Below are 27,224 nucleotides of genomic sequence, written 5' to 3'. Positions count from 1 at the left end.
TTGTCGGTTGTTGAATCTTCTATGTAACCTTTCTCATATCACATAATAAATCAGCGTTAAAAAAAAAAAAGTTATTAAATTTAGATATAAAACATATAAAATCAATTTTTAGAATAAATGTAGATTTATTAAATTTAGATATTAAACATATAAAATAAAAAAAATTAGAATACATGTATATTTTTTTGTTCTTAAAGATTGTTTTCTTTTATTATTTTTTTTTAAAATTGAAAGAATTAGATCTTTAATATCATGGCCCTGGTCCGGGGACAGTAGCACTGCTCGCCGTCGTATCTTAGCCGGCCCGGGTTCTATGTAAGTTGTTGAAGGCTTAACTATCTCTTACTCTTTTTTTTTAACTCATCATCAACTTTATATTAACTAAATTAGGAGTACATGATTTCACCACAATGGATTCAACTATCACTCATCAGTAGATTGGATCCTAAGCTACCTACCTGAAATCAAACTTTGCTGTAATTCCAACCCATGAGAACAAACTTTTTCTAAGACCCAGAAAGAGTTGTCTCTTGAACCACCTACTTTGACCACAGTGAGCATAAGCAATGAAGCCTTAGATACTTTAAACTGGTCACAACTTCTTCTCAAAACACGAGCCTTTGTCTCCAAAGATATGAATGCAGACAAATGCATCAACACCGGGTGGTGAATTTTGTGACTAGCTTCAGCTCCATCAAGACCCATGCCTCGCTCCTATAGCCTACTTATTGGACCTCGCGAGACGAACGCATTATAGACACTAGATGTTAATGACATGCCGAGATACCACAATAAAGCATGGCATTAGTCTCCTAAGGATCTGAATGAAACACCGGACCTTTCGGTGCATCTCTTGACCATCCCCAACACCACCGGCCCAAATGCTCCGCTCCTAAGCCAAAAACACGGAAGCGCTCCGTACTGAAAAGCGGACCTCGACGGCAACATCGTAACCGGTTCAGCAAACCTCTCTTTTACTAATCCTCTTGAAACTCTTCTGCTGTTTTTAAATATTTTAATTTTCTAAACTATTACATTATATACCAATTTTAATTTCTGATAAAAATACAAATCCTCAATAGATCCCAATAACATTTCTTTTAAATACTTTATTTCAAAAGAAATACAGTAATCAAATTTGTCTTTCCCTTAACACTTGATGAACTGTTAAAGTAAGTTTTGTACACACTAAAAAAAATTATACACACTACAGCAGTTTCATTTTCATAAATTCAAAAGTCTGAAACATTGTTTTTGACCAACATTGTCTTCCTTACCAGGAAGATCATTGTACAGAATTACAAAGATAACAAATTAGACATACAAAGATCACAACCATCAATGAGATAATCCTACTCGTCCTATGTTACACAAACAAGAACGATCTCTGATTTGAGACGTAGGAGATGAAAACATCAGATGGCTAGAGACTTGGTGCAGGCGAAGAAGAAGAAGAGCGAAGATCATACTCCTAAACGTAACTACAGCAAGCTGATTTCTCAGCTGTAGTAGAAGACGATGAAGCAGCATCTTGCTTAGTGATCTTGATGCCTTGTGGCTGTAAATCAACATTACATAATATTTTTACCTTTGTCTGTATAAAGATAATATGAAAGAGTGAGTTCGGTTCTTACCTCAGCCTTTGTATCAGTTTCTGTCAATCTTTGTTTGATGTCTTTGGCAATAGAGAGGAAAACAGATTCCACATTGAGGTTTGTTTTTGCACTCTGCAACAATTTTGTAATCACAATCAGTACTCATCAAGAACATAAAAGGGCACATACATATGATGTTATGTTTTATTAATCTCACCGTCTCAAAGAATTTGATTCCATACTCATCAGCTAAAGCTTGGCCCTTTGCTGTTGGGATAGCCTGAGAAAAAATAAGGTCAATGCATCAGAGAGTATACTACTACAATGTCATGATATGCAAGTGAAGATTTACTACTTACCCTTTTGCTTTCATCCATGTCAGCTTTGTTACCGACCAGTATTTTGTTGACATTATCCGAGGCATGCTGCTCTATGTTCTTCATCCAGTTCCTTATGTCTGTCATAAAACAATCCAATTTTCTTTGAAAATGATATATAGCAAAATTGATTTGATAAAGATAAAAATAGTAAAGAAGACATACTGTTGAAGGATGACTCATCGGTTACATCGTAGACAAGCAGTATACCCATCGCTCCTCTGTAATACGCTGCATAAAATGGACCAAAACGCATTAGGGACAAAAAATAAACAGATTAATTGCATTGTTTACTTATAATATTATGAGTTTACTTGCAAGTTTAAATAAATAAATAAACAGTTTTTATTTATTATTAAACCTGTGGTTATAGTTCTGAAACGTTCTTGACCAGCAGTGTCCCATATCTGCAACTTGATACGCTTCCCATCAAGCTCAACGGTTCGTATCTTGAAGTCAATTCTGGAAGATGAAGAAAAGACACAAACTTAGACAAAAGAAAGACATAAATCTTAAGAAAACAGAGCAAGGAAGATATACCCAATGGTAGTAATGAAGCTTGTAGTGAAAGTATCATCTGAGAAACGCAGCAACAAGCAACTCTTCCCCACACCTGAAGAGAGTACATACACAAACACATAAAGGCTAAAACAAAACAAAACATGAATCAACTTATTTCGTCAAAGTCTTCTCCTTTTTCTTTTTTTTTTATAAAAAAAAATTTACACAATATTTACTCTACTACTAGTTTTTAGTAGAACAAATCAAAATCATGAAACCCTAATTAGACACCGACAAAACAGACACGAGGTTTTGTCGGAGAAACCAACGAATCAAGCACTTGTGAGAATATTCAAAGTTGCTTACTTTACTCTACTACTAGTTGGTGGAACAAATCAAAATCATAAAGCCCTAATTAAAATCGAAAAAAAGACAGGTACGAGATGTTGTCGGAGAAAGCAATCGAGCACATGTAAGTTTTCAAAGTTGCTTACTTTATCTACTAAAGAGAGAGAGAAGAAGAAGAAGAAGAAGAAGAAGAAGCTTACCGCTGTCGCCGATGAGAAGGAGCTTGATGAGGTAATCATAATCCGAACGAGCTCTCGCCGGAGCAACCGCCATCTCTCAAGATCAGATTAAAAAGGTTAAAAGCTCAGAGATTTATCACTTTTGCTTCTCTTACAAAAGCTAAACCGAGTCTGCTTCTTCTTCTTCTTTTTCTTTCCGAAGGAGATTGGAAGTGTTTCTGGAGAACAGCTAAAAGAAGTTGATTGCTCCTGGAAAAAAATAAAATAAAAATTTGGTGGATATTATTTTATTTTGTTTATAGTTTTAGACCCTGAATTTTTTATATTTACAATTATCACCCTTGGTTATAGCAAATAAGTTGATTGATGTGGGTAAAAGTTGATCAGATTATAAATATTTGGGGTTATTGTAGGATGTTTCGGAAGTTCAGGGTGCAGTAACGGAAGAAGTAATGCACGTTTGGTGTAATCATGTGTGACAGGTCTACTGTAGACAAGCAGACTAGTGGAGTTTTCTGGTGAGCTGTCAAGCAGTTAGTGGGTGGAGGCGGTTGCTTTGCTGTATGTACGTCGTACGCTAGCGCAATCCAGCGAAGTATCTAATCATGCCAGAGCCTCTGTTTTTTTCTTTTGTCGCTGGTATTTTATTAACAAATGCCAAATTTACAAAAAGCCAATTAAAAAGACAAGATAAAAAAAGAACTTAAAAGGGACAAAACAAAAGTCCAACAAAGGAGCTCAACAACTGATCCTGATCGACACCACATCTACTCACGAAAACGAAAAAGAGACACGCGCCGAGAGAAAATTACGTCAGCTCCTTACACTGCCATTGAAGTCGTCGTCGGAAGTCAAATCGGTATCCACGGGAACATACCGAAATAGGATGCACGGACGACACATCTAACAACGACACAAGCAGAAAAAGACGAGATTGCCATCACATCAAAGATGAAAGTGATTTAGTTGAAGAAAATCGATCTAGGTCATCAGAAACTCCTAATCCACAACTGATCATCTTTATTGATTCTGATAAGACCGAAGATGAACCAATCCCATAATAGGGGAAGGAAGGCCCATTCCGATGAAGATCGAAACTCAAACTGAATCTGTGAGAAGGCATGGAGGCGAGGAACAAAGAAGGAAAACAAAGAAAAAAAAACAAAATATAAAAGTCAGATAAATCGACGAGAAGCCAGCCGCTGCACCGGAAGGAAAGGTGTAACGCTGGAGGCAGAGCCAGCCAAGCAACGCTGAAGGAGCCATCGCCTGCTGAAAGAGAAGCCGGCCAAGTTGTCACTGAAGAATCTGCCGCTTGCCAGAATCGAAGCCCGATCACCGAGAATCAGAGCCAGAAAAGGAACCGGCGTAATCATGAACCCCTCTCAACTTCACCTCCGTAAAAAGTTTTTTGGAGAGGGAACGGGGAGAGGAGAGAGGTTCATGATTCCATGGTTCCAGGCTAAGTCAAATATATACATATTTATCCACCATATATATAATTATTCTTATAAATATTATTATTAATCACATGTATATAAACTTATTATCAGTGTCTCAATCCTTTTAGTTATCCACATTATCTATAATCTATACGAATTCAAACATTGAACGTGTCTCCTCTTTACGTAAATGATGTATATATAATATATGTGCCGTATAAGACTTTATTTTTCAAGATAATAGAGAACACTGTGTTTTGAAGTTTATCCCAAATTCACATGTAACGATTGATCTTTGAAATCGTCGTCAATTACACAACATGGCCTCGATGTTTTGTCTTATTACAAACATAGACGGTTTGTATCAATTAACAATGTGAAAAGTACAGCCACTACATTAATTAAAAAGTCCACCGATGTTTTCTGAAAAATTACTAAACATAATGTTATTATCAAATCTTTTAATCCTTTCCAAATGTTAGGAATATTCACTCGCTTATGTTAATTTGTACTTTCTCTACGTGTCATGTTCATGGATTCCAAAAGAGAAACACATACAAATGTGTCATTTTAACAAAAGAAAATATATATGTTATATGTATATGGACGACTGTATAAAGACATAACAATCGGTATAAGAGATGCATGCCAATATACCAGAAATGATACTATGCGTAGTGTAGCTCCTTTTTTCTAGAAGATGTTGTAGTATTGACAGATGCTCTTGAATGATGTTGGACATAGGGTATAATCTCAATGCGGTAAGTTCAAATTACGCATGTTTTGTTATTTTATTGAAGACTTCTGATTGATTTTAGTTTAGTATTTGAAGTGTTTTTTTTTTTCAGTTGGAGATGAAGTTACTTCTACGTTGAAACACTCTAAAACTGCAAAAGGAAGTGAAGTGCACCGAAAGGAGTTACAGAGTTAGTGTGGCGGCTAACAAACGAAGTGACTTTGTATGAAAGTCATCGTCACATGCTTGTTCCACTCTTCAAGGAACAAACCTCATTAGCATCTTTAATCATTCTCCCAAAGCTAAGTATTACATATAGACTTTTGGTGCTAATTATGAAATTCTCTTTTAAAGATGACATCACCACATTAAACAAAATAGTATATGGAGCAATGAATAGTACTGTTAAAATGAAGCAATGATGAAGTTAACTCAATCAATGTCAAATTACAAGGACCAATATTAATTAGAATACATATGAAGGTTAAAGAAGTTATGAATACATATGAAGGTTAAAGAAGTTATTAATTAGTGATGACAATCAATCAAAGAATTGGACGCAGCCGCGAAGAGAATAATCTGATCTTTGGACGCGAACACGAACTTGGGTTCATCTTCTGGCGCTGGAAGATTCAGATCTAACTCCATAAAGTTATTTTCCCGTATAGATTCTTGATTATGACTTGATGATGTCGCTGTTCTGATTGTTGAGTTAGCATTTGCATTCAATGTTAAACCTCTATGTCTCCTCATATGTCCTCCTAAGGCTTGTCCTGAAGAAAACTCGGCCTTGCAGATCGAACATTCATGTGTTTTTTCCTGTTTCTTGCTACCGTCACTGCTAGTTACTTGTAGAGAAAGAAAGCTTCCTACAACTCTCGCAGCTTCAACTGTTTTAACCGCAGACGCAGATTTCTTCTCGTCGCATTTGAGAACGATTGCTCCGAGTTTGGGCTTCTTGTGGCTAGTCCTGTGCCCTCCTAGCGCTTGAAACGAGTGGAAGCTTTTATCACACGTTTTGCACTGGTAAACACCGTTTAGCCCTAACACTAGAGAGGCCACCGGTTTCTTGTTGCTCAAGAAACCAATTTTATGCGTCAACAAAGGATCTCCACTAGTGTTTGATTTATGTCCTTGTGACAACAACATTAGACAATTCGCCATGTCTTGGTCTTCGTCCGTAGCTCCCCGGAATTCGATTTCACCAGCTCCTTCTTCTCTTGCCTCCAGTGATCGTTCCTCGTTGCAAACACTGGACATTACTTCTGCCTTGATATGAGGGGACGCAGATCGCTGACGTTTGGTACGTTTGCCCTTGATGAGGAGTACCAGACGCGTCTCCTCATGAACACTTGTCATGATCCTCCGCTTTTAATTTGGCTGTTTCAAGAACACAAGAGAGATATGTATATATGGAGAGAAGTATTGTTTGGTATGTTTGGTTTATATGTCTGAGTATCTCTCTCTCTATATATATTTTGTGGTTGTACTTGTTTATACGCACAAAACTCTTGTATTGTAAATAGAGTATATATGTAATGAAAGGTAAGAGAAAGGATAAGAAAAGAAGCAAACCCCAAAAGACTTTTGGTGAAGGATTCCTTTCTGGAAGTTTAGATTTGCAAGCCTGGAACCACTTGTTTCTCTCCTCTTGTTTTTTTTTTCTTCTTTCCATTGTTTAAATTAGTTTTCTCTTTATTTGATTAACATTGTTTTGCTTGTATTATGGATCAAATAAAATTTAATTAGTATTTGTTAAACTTGATTACTCATGAAATTTATCCATTTCATCCTTATAATTTCCATATCTTCGTACTACTACTACCTAATAACAATAACAAAAATTAAATTCAATGTCAGCACTTGTCTTAGAAGAATTTGGATGGATAAATGAAATCTAGTTTAAGTAGTGGCACAAGCATGATTTACTGAGACTTCTGTATCTATAATTATTCAGACAACTGTATATTTAGACTTTATTTTCTGATACAAGAAAAATATCATTCTATAATTTGAGTGCATAAATTTCAAAATAAATTATGACACTTGGCAAAATGTAAAATAGTATTATATCTAGAGAGAAAAATGAACTGCATTTTCTAAATATGTCATGAGTTATAAATATGTACATATATATGACTTAATTTGAAATACAATACAATTTCTAAACTTGTATCATATACTACTAATCATTGTGGATTGTGTGCACTGAACTTAAGTAGCTGATTAATAAAGCTAATATGAAAAAGCAATCAAATTTTGAGGTGAGCAGTTCATGTGCAGTTGAGGCAACACACAACTATGAATCATGATCATAGTTATATTATAATTTAATAATATTTTTATAACAAATTTAATATATAATATAACTTCCTATGTTTGCGCCTATACATTGATTTTTATTTTGATCACCCAGTTGATTGATCAATCCATTATTAAGCTTGTGATTAGCTAATAATGTGTATTTGGTGAAGTAACCTCTGTTATCTCAGTTTCTTAATATTTTAAATACAAATAATAATTTGTCATACTGTCCTATATGATTCTGTACTGTAGTATACCAATAACTCGGTGATAGAACAATTTGTGAATTTGATAAAGATTCCACAAAAGTATGAAAAAATAATGAGTTTTTTTATCCAACGTTTACTCATTCAACTCTAAATAGTTAGTTTTTTCCTTGGCTCTATGAATATTTCTTGATAACGTGTTGATAATAAATATATAATAGATTACTAAGACGAATATTTTTGAGTGTATTGTGAAGCTAGGATCACAGTTTTATAATCATATATATCAATAGATAATAATTGAATATATGAAGAACTGATTTAAGTCTTGGAGTTGAGGATTGTATGTGTGAAAGAGAGAGAATTGCTTGGCCGCCAAAATAAGCCATTACTTGCCAACTAGCTAGCTTCACTACTTACCCTAAGCAAAGCATATACTTTTATTTTAATCATCGACATAATCATCGATCGTTCATCATCATCTTAATAAAACCCTTTTTATTTTACTTTGAAAAACAACTTTTTAGCAAGGCTTTTTTCACAAACCGTTATGTAGTGGTTGCAAAGGATCATCTAGGGGCTAGTTTAGAAGACATATGCATATCGTCTAATCAAAACAAAATTGGATTGCGAGTGAAGATAGCTCACAAGTCACAACAAACTCTAAATATTATTTGTGACCCAAATTTTCTTTGTAAGAAAATGTTTTCATACAAATATATATCATTTAGTAAAGGAAACATGATTACCTTATATTCATGAAATTTATATGCTCCACTCTCGTTTTTGTTATTATTTCAACGTAGATGTGAGTGACAGAAACATAAATCAATCATGCAAACGTGCGTTATCATGTTCTATACACCTCACTCTCTTAAGACAATAACTCTATATGTGCTAATTAATTTCATGTGGTGAAGGTAACACTGTTTAATTATAAAATGATATTGCCTATTGGTAAATTTTTAAAAATATCTTGATAAGCTCCATTATATCTTAATGTAATCATGTAACTAACTAATTTTCATAGTGACACAATTTCATAGTGTCCTGTCTAGATGGTGAAGGTGGTGTATCGTGATTGGTGGATAAAATTATTCTAATCCAATCTGTTAAGCACCACCTGAATGATCTGACATTAATAGATAAGAAAACAAAACTATAGTGCGCACTACTATTTTTGGATGAATATTTCATGTGGTGAAGGTAACACTGTTTAACTACAATGTCACAATTCACTAAGTTCTTCTATTTATAATGTGCCAGAATCATAAGGTGTTGTTGAATTATTAAAAAAAAAGCTAAGAGCCATGAAGAAGACCAAAGCTTTATCCCTCTTATTGCTTGTGGTAATGGTCGTCGCTACGACTATTAAACTGCCGGAGGAGCTGCTTGTTGCCGGAGCACAAAGAATCCTGATGGTGGAGAAGATAGCAGGAGAGGAAGTTGAGGCCGACGTTAATAACCACCACAGCATTCCAAGAGGGTCATGGGAGAGCAATGATACAATCCATGCCCCATAATTAATGTTTTATGAAATATGACATTATGTTAGGGCATCTCCGTTCCTACTCTATTTTTTCCTCTAAAATAGAATAAAAGTGAATGCGGAGTAAGAAATGCTCCAACTCAACTACATATCTCACTCCATAATAAAATTTACTCCATAAATGGAGTAATCTACTTTTTGTTTGTTCATCACTCCATTATAGAGGAGGACATGAAGTAGGATTAGAGCAATTTTACTTCATTTTCATTTTTACTTTATTTTAGAAGAAAAAATAGAGTTTTACATTGGAGATGCCGTTATGCTCGTTTTTCTGTTAATTCAACTGTAATATATACTTGTTATGCTTGATCCCTTGTTACCATGCGAATCATATGTTGCGTATTAATGTAGAAATTTAACTAAATTAAGACTAGCGAAATCACAATAGACCTATCATTCAAATTGAAAATACACTGGTTTAAAAGCAGACAGAACATATAGTACACATAATCACATACCACTAAAAACCGATTTTGGGAAAAGCAAAATAAAATATTTGTTTTAAATTCTAAAATTTTTTGTAGAAAAATTACATAGATACAAAACTCCACATTTGTTTTAAAAAAATTATTGAAATCTTTACCAAATCTTTACATCCCACAAAATCTCAGTGCCAGCTCTGACACACTAATCGCATTTTTTTAATATATTGATAGACTAGATTTTTCCAAATTCTTCAACTAGGCTTTGTTAATCAGCAATAGAGTTAGTCATTGCAAGTGTTGAGAGTTATATAAAGACACCAATACATATCGAATGATCTGACATTAATAGATATTAATAGATAAGAAAACAAAAATATAGTGCGTACTACCATTTTTGGATAAATATTTTATGTAGTGAAGGTTGTTTTTTTTGGAGCAAAGAAGGTTAAGTTTACCTTCGTGACAAAAAAAAAAAGAAGTTTAAGTTTACCTATGATGTCACGGTTCAATAAGTTCTTCTATTTATAGTGTGCTCGACTCATCAAGTGTTGGAGTAATCAAAGAGCAGATTTTTTTAAAAAGTAAAAGCCATGAAGAAGACTAAGGCTTTATCGCTCTTACTGCTTGTGGTAACGGTCTTGGCTACGACTAATAGGCGGTCGGAGGAGCTGCATAGGGCCGGAGCACAAAGAACCTTGATGATGACGGAGAAGATAGCAGGAGAAGACGTTGAGGCCGATGTGAATAACCACCACATCATTCCAAGAGAGTCATGTCCATAATTACTTGAGAGTCTATACGATATAACATCATGTTATGCTCGTTTTTCCTCTCATTCAACTGTAATATAGACTTTGTTATGTTTGATCCCTCGTTACAAGTCGTACAATGCGAATCATATGTTGCTTGTTAAAAATATAAGAGTTTAACTAAATTAAGACGGACGATAAGAAAATAGAACTATCATGCAAATTGAAAATACACCAATTTAGAATCATAATCACATATATATATATTTTCATGAGATTTTGTTTTTAACGTAGTGGTGATAGACTTAAGAGTTTTCCAAACTCTTCAACAAGTCTTTGTAAATCAACAATAGAGCTTCCATTTGCCTCGGCGTCAGTCTTCCACCTTAGCTCCTCTGCTCGAGCAGCCACTTTACGTCCACCCTCACCCATCATCTCCGCTATAACCCGACCCAAGTCATCCGGGTCAGGCACAGTTTCAGCCCCTTGGCAAACCCTAACAGCAGCACCCAAATGGTCCACAAGCAACCTCGCGTTCACGAACTGGTCCGCTTCCATGGGCCAGCCCAATATCACGGCCCCACTCGTTATACCTTCAAGCACCGAGTTCCATCCGCAATGGCTCAAAAACCCAGCGACGGCCACGTGTCGCAACACCAGCAGCTGCGGGACCCACCCTCTGACGAGGATTCCACGTCCGGAAACCCGATCCTCGAACCCGTCGGGTATCATCGGATCTGTTTTAACCACCCAGACGAACCGGGCCATGCTTCTCTCGAGGCCAAGCGCGAGAGCACGGCACTGATCTTGGGTCAAGCTCTTTTGACTTCCGAAACAAACGTAGAGCACTGACCCGTCCGGGGAACCGTCGAGCCAGCTCAGCAAATTCGAGTCTAGAGAACCGGACTCGGATTTCAAACCCGGTTCAATTGAACAAAGCGGACCGGTTACGTAAAACCGTTCATGACTCGTGCTCTGTTTCTTCACGTGCTCCAGATACTCGTCTTCCACACAGAGCGAGGAATTGAAAACAGATCCGTAGCCCAAAGCATTCATGGAGAAGTCTCTGGCCGTTTCGAGGAGATCCGGTGACGGAGCTTGGAGGCATCGTCGGAACACGGACGGAAGATGCTCCTCCTTGAAGATCGGAGAACGAGGAAGATCAAGGAGACGAACCGGATCCGTTGATCTGATCCGATCCACGTTCTCGAAGCAGAACCGGAGCACGGAGACTAAGAACGAGCTGATCGAGAAGAAAGCAAAGCGAGGGACGCCGATCTGATCGCAGAGGCCGTGAGTCCATCCGAGGAAGAAGTCGGAGACCAGAGCGACAGGTGGATTTGGATGAGATCGGAACCAGAGGACGATCGGATCTCGGAGCCGACGAAGAGACGCCATGATCGGCAGGTTCCCGGAGTTTCCGACGTCTCTGACGTTCTCGACGCCGGGGGGGGGAGGGCAGGATGAGGAGGGAACGGGAAAAATACGGACGAGACGGAGGTGGGATATGCGGAGAGGAGAGGAGAGAGGTAGGTTACGTTTCCGGGAGTGACGATGACGGAGACGGTGACGCCGCGGAGGCAGAGATGGTGAGTTAAGTCGAGGAGAGGAAGCAAGTGGCCTTGTGCTGGGAAGGGGAACACCGCAATGTGCGGTGTCGACATTTTTTTCGCGGTGGCGTTTTTTTTTTTATCTTTTATCTAGTGTTATTATTAATAATAATACTCTTGGACGCCATTATATAATAATAGCAATAATACATTCTATCAAAAATATCTGAACTTTAGAATCTAGGTTTTAGTGATTATTATTTAAAATTACATTTGGGCCGTTGCAACTTGACTTTATTTAATATTTTAATTTAATAAAAAATATTAAAAAATTGTTTTAAAATTGTTTTTGCATATGTTATGTAAAATTTATTTTATAGTTAAAAACTCGTTTTCACACGTAAGTCTTAGTTAATATTTATTAGAGTTAGAAAAAACATCCAAACGTAAAACTTTAAACCAGATCCAACCCGAAATAATAATTATAATGAAATAAAAAAGAATTTAGAAGTTAAATAAGGCCAAGAAGCAATGTTAATATTATACACTTTTTTATGTACTAATTTTCTTGATTCATTATTTATTAATGATATATTTTCATAATAACATTTTAATTAAAATGAATTATAAACTAATACATAATAAAAATAAAAAAAATGTAATAAGATAATGATGAAGCTTGATTGGTTTTTGACTAAACATATATATAGTAATAATAATAATAATAATCATCAATTTTTTATGAGCAAACATGAAAATATATATTTAACCAAATACATAAATATCAATCACGACAACATCCTAAGTTTTGATTTTTGTTAATTTTATAGCTTTAGCATCATACTTGTTATCCATTTTTAAAAAATACTATTAAATAGGTATGTTTACTTTTGTTATGATTTTTTTTAAAGAAAAAATTATGTTTTATAAATCTTGTTTTTATTTACAATTAAAAAGAAAAAGAAAACTATCAAATACTTTTTTATATTTTTGTTTAGGATTTTAGAAAAAGAAAAATATTATCATATACACTTTTACAATTATCTTTCCGAAAAATCTTATTGCTATCAAATAATTATTTCTAATTACTATTAAATAATTTTAAAATTATGATTTTTACAGTTTATATCAATACTATTTTTACACTTTGTTTTTTAATTAAATATTTTTAGTATTATGTTCATCATCAAATTCTTTCTTAAAGTATACTATCAAACAACTTCTTACAATTCTCTTTTGGTTAGGAATTAAAACATATGATACAAATCTCTTTTGTTTAAGATTTTTTTTAAAGGAAGAACTATCAAATATATTTTTTACAGTTTTAGGTAAGGCTGGGCAAAAAATCCGGATTCGAAGAACCGAACCGAATCCGATCCGAAAAAGCAGTACCAAACCGGAACCAAAATTGATTAAATATCTGAACGGGTTCAAAATTTTGGTATCTAAATAACCGAAACTGAAGCCGACCCGAACCGAAGTATCTCGGGTATCCGAATGTAAGCAAAATAGATTTATATACCTAAATATATTACTTATTTTTAGATTTAATATATATTAAAAACATCCAAAATATATAAGATACTTTTAAGTTGACTAAAATACTTGAAAATGTACATAAATAGTCAAAAGTAAATGTCTAAAATAGCTAAAATATATTTAAACCACCAAAACGCTTGAAATATCTATTGGTTTTCTATCCAAATATTCAAATCAAACCAATTTATATGTTAATTTTAGGTATTTTGACATATACTATACAAATTTATATGTAATATATTATTATTTTTATATAGATTTTGAAAAATTTTAAGCATATAATGAATATTAAAATTTTAAAAATAATTTAAAAGGGTTATCCGAACTCGAACCGAACTCGCAAAGATCCAAACTGAACTCGAACCAAAATTTAGAAATACCCGAATGAGACTGAAATCTTTAAACCCGAAAACCCGAAACCCTATTAAATCCGAACCGAACCCGAATGGGTACCCGAACGTCCACCCCTAGTTTTAGGGTGGTAGAAAAGAAAATTAAATTGCATAATCTTTTATAATTATTTTTTTCTAGGATTTAGAAAATAATAATACTATCAAATAATTGTTTCCAGCAAATATCAGCCTTTTTTCAAAATTTGTTTTTTCAATATCACTAATATTTTTAATCAAATATTTTCAGTATCATATTTATTATTAAATTTTAAAAGTAAAAATTATTTTTACAATTTTATTTGGCCAGGATTTAAAAAGAAAAAAAAATCTTATTTTGCTAAGATGAAAAGAGGAAAAAGTTATTTTTCAGATTTTTTTTATTTAGGATTTTAGGAAAAAAAAAGTTATTTTCACATAATGATAGATTTTTATTAATACATACACAATTTATTTTTTTGTACAAATGTTACAATCATACCAGATGAAATATTTGAAGTTATTTTTTGGTTTATAGTTTTTTAACAGAAAATTATCTACTGAAAAAAAAAGTTAGTTATTTATAAGAAATATGTTACTTCTAATTTTTGAAAAAAGGAAAATTGCTACTATAATTCGTTTTTGTTTAAGATTTTTACACAAGTAATATATTTTCAATAAAAAATTATGTTTAGTTAACTATATATTGTGTCTTATACATACAAACATATATTTCTCATATACACACATACTTATGTACGACAAAAAAATCATAACTAAAAAAAACTTGTATTAGCATCATATGATGTAATAAAGATGATAAAAAAATTTGAGTTGTGTAAAGAACTTAAAAGAATATACTCAGATAATATTTTTCTTGTAAATACTATTTTTTGTGAAAATAATATGAGAAAGCTTAAACATAAATATAGATGTGAAAATAATATTTATTTTGGTTTATATTCTAGTTATTTATATGAAAATAATAAGAGTATTTTTACATTTTTATTTTCTTAGGTTTTAAAAAAGGAATATCACTTATTTTATAGTTAGTTTTTCTATTTGGATTTTATTAAATAATTTATTGTACTTGTAGGATTTTATAATTCGTTTTTATTTAAGATTTTTTTTTTTTAAAAATAATATTTTCTCTTATAATATCTTTCTTTAGTATCTTTAAAGATGAAAAATATAAAAAATATTTAAAAAGAAAAAAATACTTTCAAATAAACTTTTACAATTATTCTTTGTATATAGAATTTTTAAAAATTAAATTTACTATCAAATATTTTTTAGAGACTATAAAAAGAACCTTAAAAATACAATTGTAAAAGACGATGTAATATTAATTTTTCTTTTCGAAACTGTTGAAAAGAACAATAAACTATATTTTTGTAATAATTTTCCTTTTCTAATGTCCAAGAAAATGTAATAATAATTTTCTTTTCGATAAAAATGTAATAATAATTTTCTTTTTCTAAATATTTTTAAATCCTAATAAAAAAAGAATTGTAACATATTTTTGACACATGTCACAATCTTAATAAATTATTTGACACATGTCGCGATCATGTAAATTAGCAACTTTGAAGAACCAAGGTTTATATAATAAGATTTACTAAAGGGTGAAATCGAATTTAAACTTTTATAAATTATTAAATATTTGTAAATGATTAAAAAAATTAATTTAAAATTTTTATTGCAAATTTATGATATTTTGTGAAAATGATCATTATAAATTTGAAAAGTAATATTAAACTTGTACTAAAATTGAAATTCTCCCACCACAAGAAAATGTTTTAATATACCGTTTTGCAACCTATGTATCAGTATCATCAGGAGCAACGTATCTCAGCAGCAACTCGTAAACTACCTGAAGAGGGAGATACCGGAATATTATTGAAAGAAATCATCTTTAGCCTTTATATTCCACGGTTTGTTTAACCTTTGAAGAAACCGAAGGGGTATTATATAACAATACGACGCCAAAAAAAAAAAACAAGAAGACATGATTTGTCTGCATTGTAGAGAACCTAAACATATGAATATATGATGTCCTCTATCCTTCACAACAAGACATTGGAGTATTGTAAGAGTTGAGAGTTTGATAAAGACAATAAACGTGGCTTTGGCGACGCAGAATACATATAGAAATGTGGCTCTTTAATATTGTGACTGTCAATAGGGAGAGGTAACAACCAGGCATAATGGCCAAGAGATTATTTTATGAATAGTAGTAATCATCATCTCTGATACACATTGACAAATGTGGAGATCAATTAGGTTTCCAGTGGTTCAGTAAGGCTTAGGTGCAGTCGCCTTTGCAAGGAACGTCGGCGCAGCGGCAAACGGGTTTTCCAGCAGCTTCCCAGCCATTGAAGCCACGTTCCAAGATCATTATGTTTTTTATTCCAGTTTCTTGTTTCTTCTCGTCGAGGTAATTCACCAGTCTCCTAGCACATGTTGGGCCACGAACCTGCAATGAAATGGTTTCAGAAGCTTAACAATCACACTTCATCTACGATTGTTATTTCTAAAGAATGCAATGAAAGGTCCTACAAGATGGCATACATTAACCAATCATACAGTAAAACAGTTGCAAGATCATGTGAAATTTGCTATTTTGAAGATGAAAAACTGTAGCAGCACAACACAAGAGACTGAGATCAAATCTAAAAGAACCTCCACTTACAACCTATGAAACATGAGCGAGTTATAACTAAAAACTCTAACTAATTGAAATTTTCACCAAGAAAGAGTTCATCTTCATCCTCTTACGCACTAATAAAAAGCACCATTCAATCATAGTCGAGTGTTCCTTCATTAATGTAACCTCAAAAGTGTGTAATAAGAGAGAGAGAGAGAGAGAGAGAGAGAGAGAGACAGGACCTGGCTCAAAGCACAATGGAAGACAAGTGTGTCTTTATCCTTGACATTTTGAACAAGATGAGAGATCCTGTCTTCAAAAGAGCCACTAGCATAGTGTAGCGAGCCAGCTATATGCCCATCATAGTTCCTCTCTTCATCCCTTGAAAACAAAACAATTGGTAACAAAGTCTCGATTTTTATAGCCATAACTATGTATTACAATAAAAAAGTCCGATCCTTTATTAACTTCTCAGCCAATTTAACCACAAAAGCTTTTGTTCCAAGCTCAGCTCATGAGATTACTATAAGAGCAATCAGATTGATTCGATCTAAAATTATTGCTGAAAGGATTTAGATTAGTGACTCAAAACGGTAGTGTAATAGAAAGTAAACCTGACATCGATGATTGCTATGTTGGGACGACGATGAAGAGGAAGGAGCTGAGTTGAGGTGATGTAAGAGATGCTTCTCGCCGCCATCTTCTTCTTCTTTCTGCCGAAGAAAGAACATATGCTTTTCATCACCGTCTTTTAGAACACCTTCCTCCTCCGAACATGATTAATTGTGCTTCGATTAATTTTGACATTGTATAAAAATATACACAAAGGTAAATAACAAGCGGGGATAGCTCAGTTGGGAGAGCGTCAGACTGAAGATCTGAAGGTCGCGTGTTCGATCCACGCTCACCGCAAAAAAAGTTTTTTTTAAAAAAACTCGATTTGAGACCTTCTATGTCATTCAGCGGGTTCGATCTGCTGCGTGAAAAAAACAAAGTCCTTGACCGTAACTTTTCTTTATAACTATTCTTCGTATGAAAACGAAATTTATTAAACTTTTTTTTATTTAAGCGGAAAAATATATCTACCAATAAATGTGTAAGAAATAAAGATTTTAGGATGACGTTTTGGTATTTCTGTTTTTTACAGTGTCAGTTAAACTATGATTGTACTTGATAAAAGCTAATAAACCCGTTTAATAAAAATTTATGTATGCTGGTGAACTGCTTAGATTCTAACCATGTTCTAATAAAATGTTGCAGGGAAAATTTTAACTCCTTTTTACAATTTTTTTTTGTTTTTTTGCAAAGAAGAAAATCTTGAATAAGCAAGCTTTTGTCTCTCTCTGCTTTTTTTTAATTCATAAAATTTTGTTTTTTTATGTTCACATTTGGAGATTTTTGGTGGGTTTAATAAAGAATTGAAACTGTGGAATATAATAAGGATGAAATAAATAAAAATATCAATAAAGTTTCAATTTTTATAGTACAGAGAAAGTCTCCTTTCTGTTATCTATCATCATCTCCAGCAAATCTGATAACACTTCCGACGCGATTTTCGAGTCGCTGGAGTTAAAGGTGAGCACTTTCAGCTTACCCACAAGCTCCTCCTCAATCTCTCAATCTGATTCCAATTTCAAAGCATTAGTTTTTATGGTTTACTAGATTTTTGATCTTTGAGAGCATTTTTGAATTGTTGCCACAGGGGAGAAGAGAAGAGAGAGATGGAGATCGACAAAGCGATAGGAGAATGCGACGATAAGAGGTTGAAGACAAAGTACAACAACGCCATCTTCGTCATCAAACGAGCTCTTTCTCTTTACTCGTAAGTTCCCTCCTCTTCAGATTCATTTCATTTGTCTTACAAACTTTGCCAGAAAAATAGTTTAATTTGCTATTGTAGAAAGCTCTTTCTTATGATGGAATTAGTTATATGATCTTGCTTTTATGTATGTTGGTGAACTGCTTAGATTCTAAACATGTTCTCTCTGTGACATTTGAGGATGAAGAAAAGTAATAATATTTTTCACATTTGTTAGATTTGTATTTGTACTAAAGACTAACTAAAATGTTAATCAAGATCAGGTCTAAATAAAAATGTGTGTGTGTCGTGTGTTCATTTTATTGTGTAACTGTGTATGCTGTACAAACATTACATTACGGTTGAAGATCATGTATTGAAATCTACTTTACTGATTCTTGAAACTCTCGGCTTCTGCAGTATTGAAGAAGTCGCCTTTAGTTTCAATGGAGGAAAAGATTCCACTGTAAGTTCAAACTCTTCTGTTTGGATCTTTTTTTATCTTCCTGGTTTCCTCAGTAATAATAGTGACTCTCACATCATGATTTTTAGGTGTTACTGCACCTTCTCAGAGCCGGCTATTTTTTGCATAAGAAAGAGCTGAGCTCTTCTAATGGAGGCCTATCAGGTTTTCCTGTCCGTACCATATACTTCGAGAGCCCTTCTGCCTTCACTGAGATCAATGCATTCACTTATGATGCAGCTCAAACGTATGAAAATGTTCTGCTCCCAAATGATATTTTCTTTTCTTCTTCTTGTTAGCTAATCTCCTCATTCTATATTGGCAGTTACGGTATCCAGCTTGATATCATTCGTCAAGATTTCAAATCCGGGTTGGAGGCATTGTTAAAAGCTAACCCTATCAGAGCTATTTTCCTCGGCGTACGAATTGGTGATCCTACTGCTGTAAGCTTCTCTTCAAACCTCAAGTATCAGCATGGTAGAATTTGTGAAAAGTTTGGATCATTGTGATTGATTGCTTCTCATTTTTTATATTCCAGGTTGGTCAAGAGCAATTTTCTCCTAGCTCCCCTGGATGGCCACCTTTTATGAGGGTCAATCCTATTTTGGATTGGTCATATAGGTATCCTTTTTTCTCCATAATCATATCTTCTTATTGCCTTCTCTCTTGGTTGCTCTTTCCACTAAATCTACAATAAATATGGATTGGTGGTTTTATTTATGAATCAGCGTGCAATAATCATGAGTACAATTTTCCTGATATATTTGTTATGAGAATAAAGCTTATTGATGCATCAACTTGCACTCGTGGGTCACTGTGACTGGTACAGCCACAATATAGCAGTTATGGTTTTTTTATTCTGATTTTTAAGGCTTCCTGTGCAGAGACGTTTGGGCGTTTCTCTTAACTTGCAAGGTCAAGTATTGCAGTCTTTATGACCAGGGGTAAAAGTTTTCCACACAGTTTCACTTCTAAAAAGTTTTGTTCTAGCCTAGTGCGTCTTATATCGTGTCTCATCTCTGACCATACAGATATACATCAATTGGGAGTATTCATGATACTGTGCCCAACGCGTTGTTGTCTGTTAACGACACCAGCAGCAAAGAGAAATTCAAACCTGCTTATTTGCTTTCTGATGGGAGGTTAGAGAGGGCAGGCAGAGTCAAGAAAAATGCTGCACTCAAGAATGACGTAGGAAGTGATTCACAAAACCACGAGGTGCTTTTGGCTTCAGTTATTGCTGTTGGCGATGAGATTCTGTAAGTCATTACTTCTTATAATATTAGATATGACAATGGAGTTAGGCCAGCCACACGTTGAAAGGTTTGTGCTTATTCTACTAGGTGCAATGAATTTCTTCCAACCCATTTATATGTTCCATAGCTCAGGTCTGGCACTGTTGAAGATCAGTTAGGACTGTCTCTGTGTAAAAAGCTGACTTCTGTTGGTTGGTCGGTGCAACAGACTTCTGTTCTTCGGAATGATGTGAGTGAGATTTACTCATTGCCTTTGTTGCATCAAATTAAATTGCGTATTGTCTCTATTAATGCTTCACTGCGTTTCTTTAATCAGATAGATTCTGTATCCGAGGAAGTTGACCGCCAAAGATCTATCTGTGATATGGTAAGTCCGTTAAACAAATGATCATTAAACCAAGGAAAGAGAGGTTTTGTGTTGGTAAGATATAACTGACAGTTTTTTTTTTGTGATTGGTGCTTTTTGGAGGTGTTTATTTATGGAGGAGTTGGTCCTTTGCATTCAGATGTTACTCTGGCTGGTGTTGCTAAGGCATTTGGGGTTCGCCTGGTACGTGTCTCTTTCATTTTTTGACTTATGGTTAAGATAGTTTGATAAATGCCATAACATCTAAATGCATCCGAGTGTCAGTAAGTGGAAAAAATGACCACGCAATTTTAATATAAGAAGCTAATAAAGTTTGTTTTTATTCAGGCGCCTGATGAAGAGTTTGAGGAATACCTGAGGCATCTAATCAGCGAACAGTGCACAGGTGACAGGAATGAAGTGAGTTTTGTCATGAGAATAACCTTTTTAATGAATTTATCTATCTTCAGACAAAATAGCTAAAGTTTTATAGCATATGGTCTCTCTCACTAGGTTAATTGCTTTTGTCTTTTCAGATGGCTCAGTTACCGGAAGGAATTACTGAACTACTGCATCATGAAAAGCTTTCAGTGCCATTGGTAGGTGCTCTCAGAACTCTTCAAAAATTTCATTTTTCTCCTTTCATACCCATTCGATCACTGGTCAATTTATGTAGATCAAGTGCCGCAATGTGATTGTTCTAGCTGCTACAAACACTAAGGAGCTCGAGAAGGAATGGGAGTGTCTGACCGAGCTAACCAAATTGGGTGGAAGTACATCACTCATGGAGTCAAAGCGCTTGATGACATCTTTGACAGATGTATGTTTTTCATTTCAACTCCATTTTCTTTTGCCATAACTTTGCTACTTTTTTGGTTTTCATGCAAGCATCTGGATTTGCTGTTTTTTTTTTTTCATGTAATGCAGGTTGAAGTTGCAGAACCTCTTTCCAAACTTGGTCTTGAGTTCCCAGACATATATCTTGGTACCTGTCTTTAGTATAATTTAATATTCAGAGCATCTAAAGTCTCTCTGTATATAACCACAATCTTCTTCACAGGGTGTTACCGGAAATCCAGAAGAGGTCCTATTATCATCTGCTTGAAGGGAAAGGTACACTCACACAAGCTCTGGTTTCATTTATTTCCTTCAATACTCTCATAAGTTTCGTTGTATTATTTGTTCAGGATAATGCGCGGATTGACTCAGCCGTACAGGCTCTATGCAAGAAATTCAAGGAAGGTGTATTCGTAGACATGAAATAGATACAGGGTGAGTTATTGGTCGAGCTTGAGAGGCAGCTTCAATGGCCACCACTTGAATGGCTTCTATGTACTGACCACAGACACTGAGAGGAAGCAACCGGAGAGAAAGGATACACTTATAAAGAAACCGCAGCAGTTGATGGTAATGTTGCATTCTAGAATGATGATGGTTTTGTATTCATGAACGACTTAAGAATGACCATGGTTATGTTGCATTCTAGAGACTTGATTCAAAAATTTGACCCCAACTTTGTTTGAATTTACAAGGCACGACTATGTTATTATTTAATGAACTACCTGAAACTGTAACTTTGTCCATGGTATAGCCTTAAGACCCAAGAACAGAGCAAAACACCTTATTACACTCCTTTCCCTCTGCTTAAGCTGGTATCTATCATCTGGGAGGCTCAAACAGTAAAACAGTAAAAGGAAGAACATCATCTGTCTACAGAATTCTACATTAGCTTTCGAACTACGCTGTGTTTTAGTTCTCTGTCTTCACGCTTGACTTTATGATACCCGAGAGAGGCGGTGATGTCACCGGAGCATTTACTGGCTGCGGAAGCGTTGTTAGTCACAGGCGTTGGAATGATTCGTGGCTGAGCAATGAGCATGAAGTTGATGATGAGACTGGTCCGTATCCACTTGCTGAGGCAGCTTAGGATCGGTGCTGAGGCCTTCTTTATTGTCTTCCGGCACGAAACTGTGAGAAGTTTCATGGCTGTTGTTATTGTGACCGTTGTTCAATGGCGGCTGGTCGCAAAATTTCATCGTCTTGAGGACAAAATTGTCGTCGTGGAGCTCGAATGGAGTGCTGCAAATAGAGACAAGAGATGTCAATGTAAATCGAGTTTCATGAACAACATTTGGATGAAAAGAGAAGATCAAATATAATGTTTTAGTTCATTTTACGTGTTGAAATCGAAATGCACGAGCTGCATGTCTTCTGATATTTCCACTTCTACGGTCGCATGAGGACGAGTCTGATGCAGAACAAAAACAACAATCAGACAATGACCGAACCAAGAACGATGAATTGGTAAACAAGCTTTGGTGAAACTTACCTGGACGAGGATAAATGGAAGAGTAACACCGCCACTAGGTGCATTTCCAGAGCTATACAAGTGTTCGTTTCTCCGTATCAGATTCTGAAGGCCTACATGCTTTTCACACACAGAGAAAAAGGAAGAGGAACAATGTAAGAAGCTTTTATGATAAGATAGAGACAGAAGATCAAGCAGTGATGTTCAGTACATGTTCTTCCAGTTCTTGGGAATATTCAGTTTTCTTTTCAATCCTGTTCCTAAGTGAGAGTCGTTCAGCCTGCAAAGATTATAAACTCAATATTCAGTATTAAAATATTCTAAACGAGCTTTGAAGCAAACACAGCAAAGTAGGGGATTTGAAAACCTTTAATTCGTGAATGTCGCTCACGCTTGTGCGAGGAAGACCTCTCCACAGAATCTCTTTCTGATACTTGGAGACTATATCCATAGCCATGAGGACGTTTAAAGCATCGTATACTCTCCTTCTTATGTTCTTCTCATCATACTGTTGCTGTTTAAAAAGAAATTCAAATGATGTAATTCTATCGTAATTCATGTTATTAAACTATAAAAGAATCGCATATACCTGATCAGGGGATGTGTCATCGTTATTTGGGAGTGCAAACTCAGCAACAAGCTCGTCCGCAACCTGAAAGTAGTTTACACCCGTCAGATACCGTATTACAGAGCTACATCTTGTGATCAGTTCCATGAGATAACGTAACACACAAGCGAAGGGAACTTCTAGTAAAGCAGAAACATTGTTTTGAGAAAAAACTAGGCGTACCTCGTTGTAAGTAGTCCTTCCTTTGCTTTCAACCTTTTCACAAACTGAGAGGAAGCAGGAAGAAAACAAGAAGAGTTAAATGAATAAACAAAAACAAAGAAGCTTTCATCTTTCATCGACAATTCAAAGCTATAAAAACTTGTTGAGACCTTTCAAGCTAAACTGACGAAGGCCTCTTCCATTTTTATCAGGACCAGACGCACGCTGTCCCCTCCTCTTCTTCTTCTTACCACTGCTATAACATTAACCAACGATCAGTTTAAACTACACCAAAAGAAGTATTCAAAGAGGCAGAATCCTTATACATTTTTTGTGTACAAAGCTGAAAGCAATTTTAAGTCTTTTACATATCAGGAAAGAAAAGATTCAAGCTTTGTAATAGAATAATCCACACACACACACACAATGTAAATGGATAAGTTCGATAAAACCGTAAATCGAAGAATAGAGGTGGAAAGTAGAGAAATTTGACATACCCAGAAGCTAATTGAGAAGCAGGATCGTCGCTAGCAGGTGTGGTAGCTACGGTGGTGGTTTGCTCGGTGCGACTTGAAGGAGATCCCATACTGCCGCTAGAGGACACCGATTGAGCTGAATTGGAGGGAGTAGTTGTCATTCGACTTTGATTTTCGAGGAAAGCCCAGATGATTGCTGACCTTAATTCGAATTTCGCGGGTTGCAGTCGGAGAAAAGTGATGATTTTAGGATTTTGACGGAGGAGGAGGAATCGATCTGACAAGACGAGATGATATCGATTAACCTGCAACTAAGCATCCAGTGTCACGAAAAGAAAAGCCCAGGCCCATGAAGAATAAGTTTGACTATAGCCCTTTTAAGTCAAACTCAATGGGCCGAGGATAGCTCCGTCATTTTACACCGAGTCAGGTAAAAAGAAGTTTTTAAACGCCGTCATCTAATACGTCATCGAAAGGTGCCCATTTTAATGACGAGTCCAGCTAGACGGCATGAAAACAAACAATCTCTGGTCTCGCCTACTAATCTGACCTTTTGTGTATGTATGTATATATGCTTTACATACATTATACATCATCAATCATTTATAATATTTATATCATCAACCATCATTCGCACACATATACATCAACGGTCTATATATATTCGACCTTCTCCTCTTTCTCCTTTCTCTTCAAAACAAAATATTCTCTAGGATTTATAATTCCAGAGTATATTCAAAGTTGGAAAAATCAAAACACTGTGATTCTACTATCTACTATACGATGGGTGAGGTCAGTCAGAAGAAGGAAGAAACGGCGACGAAGCCTGAAGGAGAGAAGAAGCCAGTCAACGTCACAGTCATGAAGCTTGATATGCATTGCGAAGGTTGTGGCAAGAAAATCAAACGACTATTGAAACATTACAAAGGTATTAATTGTTATAATGATTAAACTTTCCTCTTCTCCACGAATAGCCTCAAGTTCATAACCCTAACACGAGTTCTTTGATTCTTTTTGTTATGTAAAACTCAGGCGTTGAAGACGTGAAGATTGATTATAAAGACAACAAAATGACGGTGGTCGGGAACGTAGATGCAGAGGCAGTTCGGGATAAAGTCGCCGAGAGAATTAAGAGAAAGGTCGAAATCGTGTCTCCCAAGAAAGAGGCTTCTCCTCCTCCTTCAAGCGGTGAAAAGAAGGTGGCGGATGAGAAGCCTGCCGAGAAGAAGCCCGCCGATGAGAAACTCGCCGGCGACAAAAAAGAAGATAAGAAGAAAGAAGAAGGAGCGAAGACAGCTCCTCCTCCTGCTCCACCAAAAGAGGTAAATAGCACTATTTTTTTTGTTATTTTAAAGAAATAAAACAAATATAAAGTCAGATAGGGAAAGTATAAAATATACTATCGAAGTTTCATACGTCAGTCCATTTGCATGTGGTCTATAACGTGTATGCACTTCAAAACTTTACCGTATATTTATATTTATGCTCGTTCTTATCCAATTATTTCATTGGATGAATAGCTTTTTCTAAGAATATTTTTTAATAAATAAATTATTTCGCTAATCAGAATTTTAAAAACTAACCAAATATTGATCGTAAATTTATTTTGATGTGATGCAGAGTACGGTGGTTCTGAAGACTAAATTACATTGCGAAGGCTGCGAACACAAAATCAAAAGAATAGTCAACAAGATTAAGGGTGAGTTTATGATCCTGATCAAATCCATTTTTGAAGCGTTCTTAGTCTCAGATATATTTAATTGATACGGTTGGTGATGGAAGCAACAAAAGATTAAATATAACTACTTCTCGATCTATTTATTATTTTAGTGGGAAAAAAATCAAAGGGTTAGCTAAGAATTGGTTAGCCTAATGGCCCTAATCTATGAGCTTAATTATTGTATTAATTAGTTATAAATTAGTTTATTAATGTTTGAATGTTTATTTTACAGGGGTTAATTCAGTTGCCATTGATAACGCCAAAGACTTGGTGATAGTGAAGGGGATCATTGACGTTAAACAACTCACTCCTTATCTGAACGAGAAGCTTAAACGCAACGTCGAAGTTGTTCCACCGAAAAAAGAAGAGGGAACCACCGCGGCAGCGGCGACGGCTCCAACTCCAGCTCCAGCTGGTGGGGAGAAGAAGGATAAAGATGCTGGTGAAAAGAAAGAGAGCAAAGATGTCGGAGAAAAGAAGGATGGTGGTGAAAAGAAAGAGAGCAAAGATGTGGGGAAAAAGAAAGACGGTGGTGGTGACAAGAAGAAAGAAGTTTCCCCAGCCGGAGGCGGAGAAGGTGGTGCTACGGTGGATGTGAAGAAATCGGAGTATGGCGGTTATGGCTATCCACCTCAGCCCATGTATTACTACCCACCAGGACAAATGTACGGTCAACACTACATGATGCAAGGTCAATCATCTCAATCGTATGTACAAGAACCGTATACTAACCAAGGATATGTACACGAATCGTATACGAATCAAAGATACGGCCAAGGGTATGGACAAGAAGCACCACAACCGTATATGAACCATCAAGGGTATGCAGATCCTTATGCTCATATGCGTGCTCCTCAGATGTTTAGTGATGAGAATCCAGAAGGATGTTCTGTTATGTGAGTAAAATGGGAGGAGAATAAATTGTAAATAACTAAGAAAGGTAGATATGGTAAAATTATATCTTAACCGGTGAAACTGGCCCGGGTATAACCGGTTTTTGAGAGAAATGGGTTGGATGTTGGTTTACTCTACCGATTATACATATAAATATAGTTTCCTTCTACTATAAGATTGAATTTTCTGTTTAATAACTTAGTTTGTGCTAATGTATGTAATGTTCAAGTGATCATAATGAAAGTATATGTTTGCTACTTCAAACTTTTTCTTTAAGATAAAGCATCTTTCACAGTTATGATGAAAGTGAACGGTCCACCACGTTCCACATAAATAAAGAGGAAATGTTCATGAAAGTCTATTGTGAAAGATCATTACAACTATTACCGTCTCCAAGAGGACCAAGAGTCGCTGTAAATCGTTATATTTATATATATATTGATACAATGATATTATCAACTCGTACAAATTTGTAAGATGGAAGTCCAATATTTTGATAACGCAACCGACAACACATTAAAAGACTAGTCCGAGGCGGTTACCGCATTTTAAATCATTCAGCACAAGGAGGGAAGACACTACATACTGGCTGGTCTTCATTTCGATTAGGTTGATTTATAACGCAATGTTTATACATATTATATTAGACAAAATTGTTAGTAAAATACTGTATTTTATT

General features: G+C 35.2%; 6 protein-coding genes, 1 non-coding gene and 1 pseudogene across 9 annotated transcripts; 3 read left to right on the top strand and 5 right to left on the bottom strand.

Annotated features, from left to right (window-relative positions):
* Window positions 1–1,195: 1,195 nt before the first annotated feature.
* On the bottom strand, window positions 1,196–3,249 carry LOC106328856 (ras-related protein RABE1d). 2 transcript variants are annotated; one of them, XM_013767384.1, is made up of 8 exons: window positions 3,022–3,249; window positions 2,513–2,585; window positions 2,334–2,434; window positions 2,138–2,203; window positions 1,955–2,052; window positions 1,813–1,875; window positions 1,635–1,727; window positions 1,196–1,558 (listed from the first exon to the last, which is right to left on the bottom strand). In XM_013767384.1, exons 1-8 carry the CDS (start codon window positions 3,092–3,094, stop codon window positions 1,472–1,474), a joined length of 654 nt encoding a protein of 217 aa, XP_013622838.1. In that variant the 5' UTR covers window positions 3,095–3,249; the 3' UTR covers window positions 1,196–1,471. The 2 variants fall into 2 exon arrangements, with proteins under 2 accessions (XP_013622838.1, XP_013622839.1); XM_013767385.1 differs by having other exon boundaries at window positions 2,500–2,585; window positions 3,022–3,060.
* A 2,357-nt stretch (window positions 3,250–5,606) lies between these two features.
* On the bottom strand, window positions 5,607–6,659 carry LOC106332958 (zinc finger protein ZAT5-like). The gene has a single exon (XM_013771440.1). It carries the CDS (start codon window positions 6,535–6,537, stop codon window positions 5,707–5,709), a length of 831 nt encoding a protein of 276 aa, XP_013626894.1. The 5' UTR covers window positions 6,538–6,659; the 3' UTR covers window positions 5,607–5,706.
* A 3,949-nt stretch (window positions 6,660–10,608) lies between these two features.
* On the bottom strand, window positions 10,609–12,178 carry LOC106332890 (UDP-glycosyltransferase 89A2). Its single transcript, XM_013771383.1, is given in 2 exon segments — window positions 10,609–11,863; window positions 11,866–12,178. Coding segments are annotated over 2 exon segments (1,377 nt in total). The 5' UTR covers window positions 12,076–12,178; the 3' UTR covers window positions 10,609–10,696.
* Window positions 12,179–16,014: 3,836 nt separating this feature from the next.
* Window positions 16,015–17,302, bottom strand: LOC106332011 (dual specificity phosphatase Cdc25). The gene is made up of 3 exons (XM_013770461.1): window positions 17,130–17,302; window positions 16,758–16,896; window positions 16,015–16,344 (listed from the first exon to the last, which is right to left on the bottom strand). Exons 1-3 carry the CDS (start codon window positions 17,255–17,257, stop codon window positions 16,174–16,176), a joined length of 438 nt encoding a protein of 145 aa, XP_013625915.1. The 5' UTR covers window positions 17,258–17,302; the 3' UTR covers window positions 16,015–16,173.
* Window positions 17,303–17,354: 52 nt separating this feature from the next.
* Window positions 17,355–17,427, top strand: TRNAF-GAA. The gene has a single exon. It is a non-coding gene; the product is annotated as a tRNA-Phe (tRNA).
* A 508-nt stretch (window positions 17,428–17,935) lies between these two features.
* Window positions 17,936–21,939, top strand: LOC106334847 (FAD synthase-like). 2 transcript variants are annotated; one of them, XR_001268676.1, is made up of 17 exons: window positions 17,936–18,090; window positions 18,218–18,337; window positions 18,734–18,779; window positions 18,866–19,023; window positions 19,102–19,219; window positions 19,315–19,397; window positions 19,661–19,720; window positions 19,808–20,035; window positions 20,165–20,261; window positions 20,349–20,399; window positions 20,502–20,582; window positions 20,727–20,798; window positions 20,915–20,977; window positions 21,083–21,198; window positions 21,306–21,363; window positions 21,439–21,491; window positions 21,566–21,939. XR_001268676.1 is itself a non-coding variant. In XM_013773226.1 (17 exons), exons 2-17 carry the CDS (start codon window positions 18,237–18,239, stop codon window positions 21,641–21,643), a joined length of 1,491 nt encoding a protein of 496 aa, XP_013628680.1. In that variant the 5' UTR covers window positions 17,936–18,090; window positions 18,218–18,236; the 3' UTR covers window positions 21,644–21,939. The 2 variants fall into 2 exon arrangements, 1 of the variants encoding a protein (XP_013628680.1); XM_013773226.1 differs by having other exon boundaries at window positions 21,055–21,198.
* Window positions 21,920–24,325, bottom strand: LOC106334849 (annotated as a pseudogene).
* Window positions 24,326–24,613: 288 nt separating this feature from the next.
* LOC106334848 (transient receptor potential protein-like) lies at window positions 24,614–26,720 on the top strand. Its single transcript, XM_013773227.1, has 4 exons — window positions 24,614–24,859; window positions 24,964–25,253; window positions 25,552–25,630; window positions 25,884–26,720. Exons 1-4 carry the CDS (start codon window positions 24,715–24,717, stop codon window positions 26,549–26,551), a joined length of 1,182 nt encoding a protein of 393 aa, XP_013628681.1. The 5' UTR covers window positions 24,614–24,714; the 3' UTR covers window positions 26,552–26,720.
* The last annotated feature ends 504 nt before the right edge of the window (window positions 26,721–27,224 follow it).

Source organism: Brassica oleracea, chromosome C3, assembly GCF_000695525.1.
Source record: "Brassica oleracea var. oleracea cultivar TO1000 chromosome C3, BOL, whole genome shotgun sequence".
Taxonomy (NCBI): Eukaryota; Viridiplantae; Streptophyta; class Magnoliopsida; order Brassicales; family Brassicaceae; genus Brassica; species Brassica oleracea.
The sequence above is the reverse complement of the archived record's forward strand: the minus strand, read 5'-3'. Positions and strand labels throughout refer to the sequence as shown.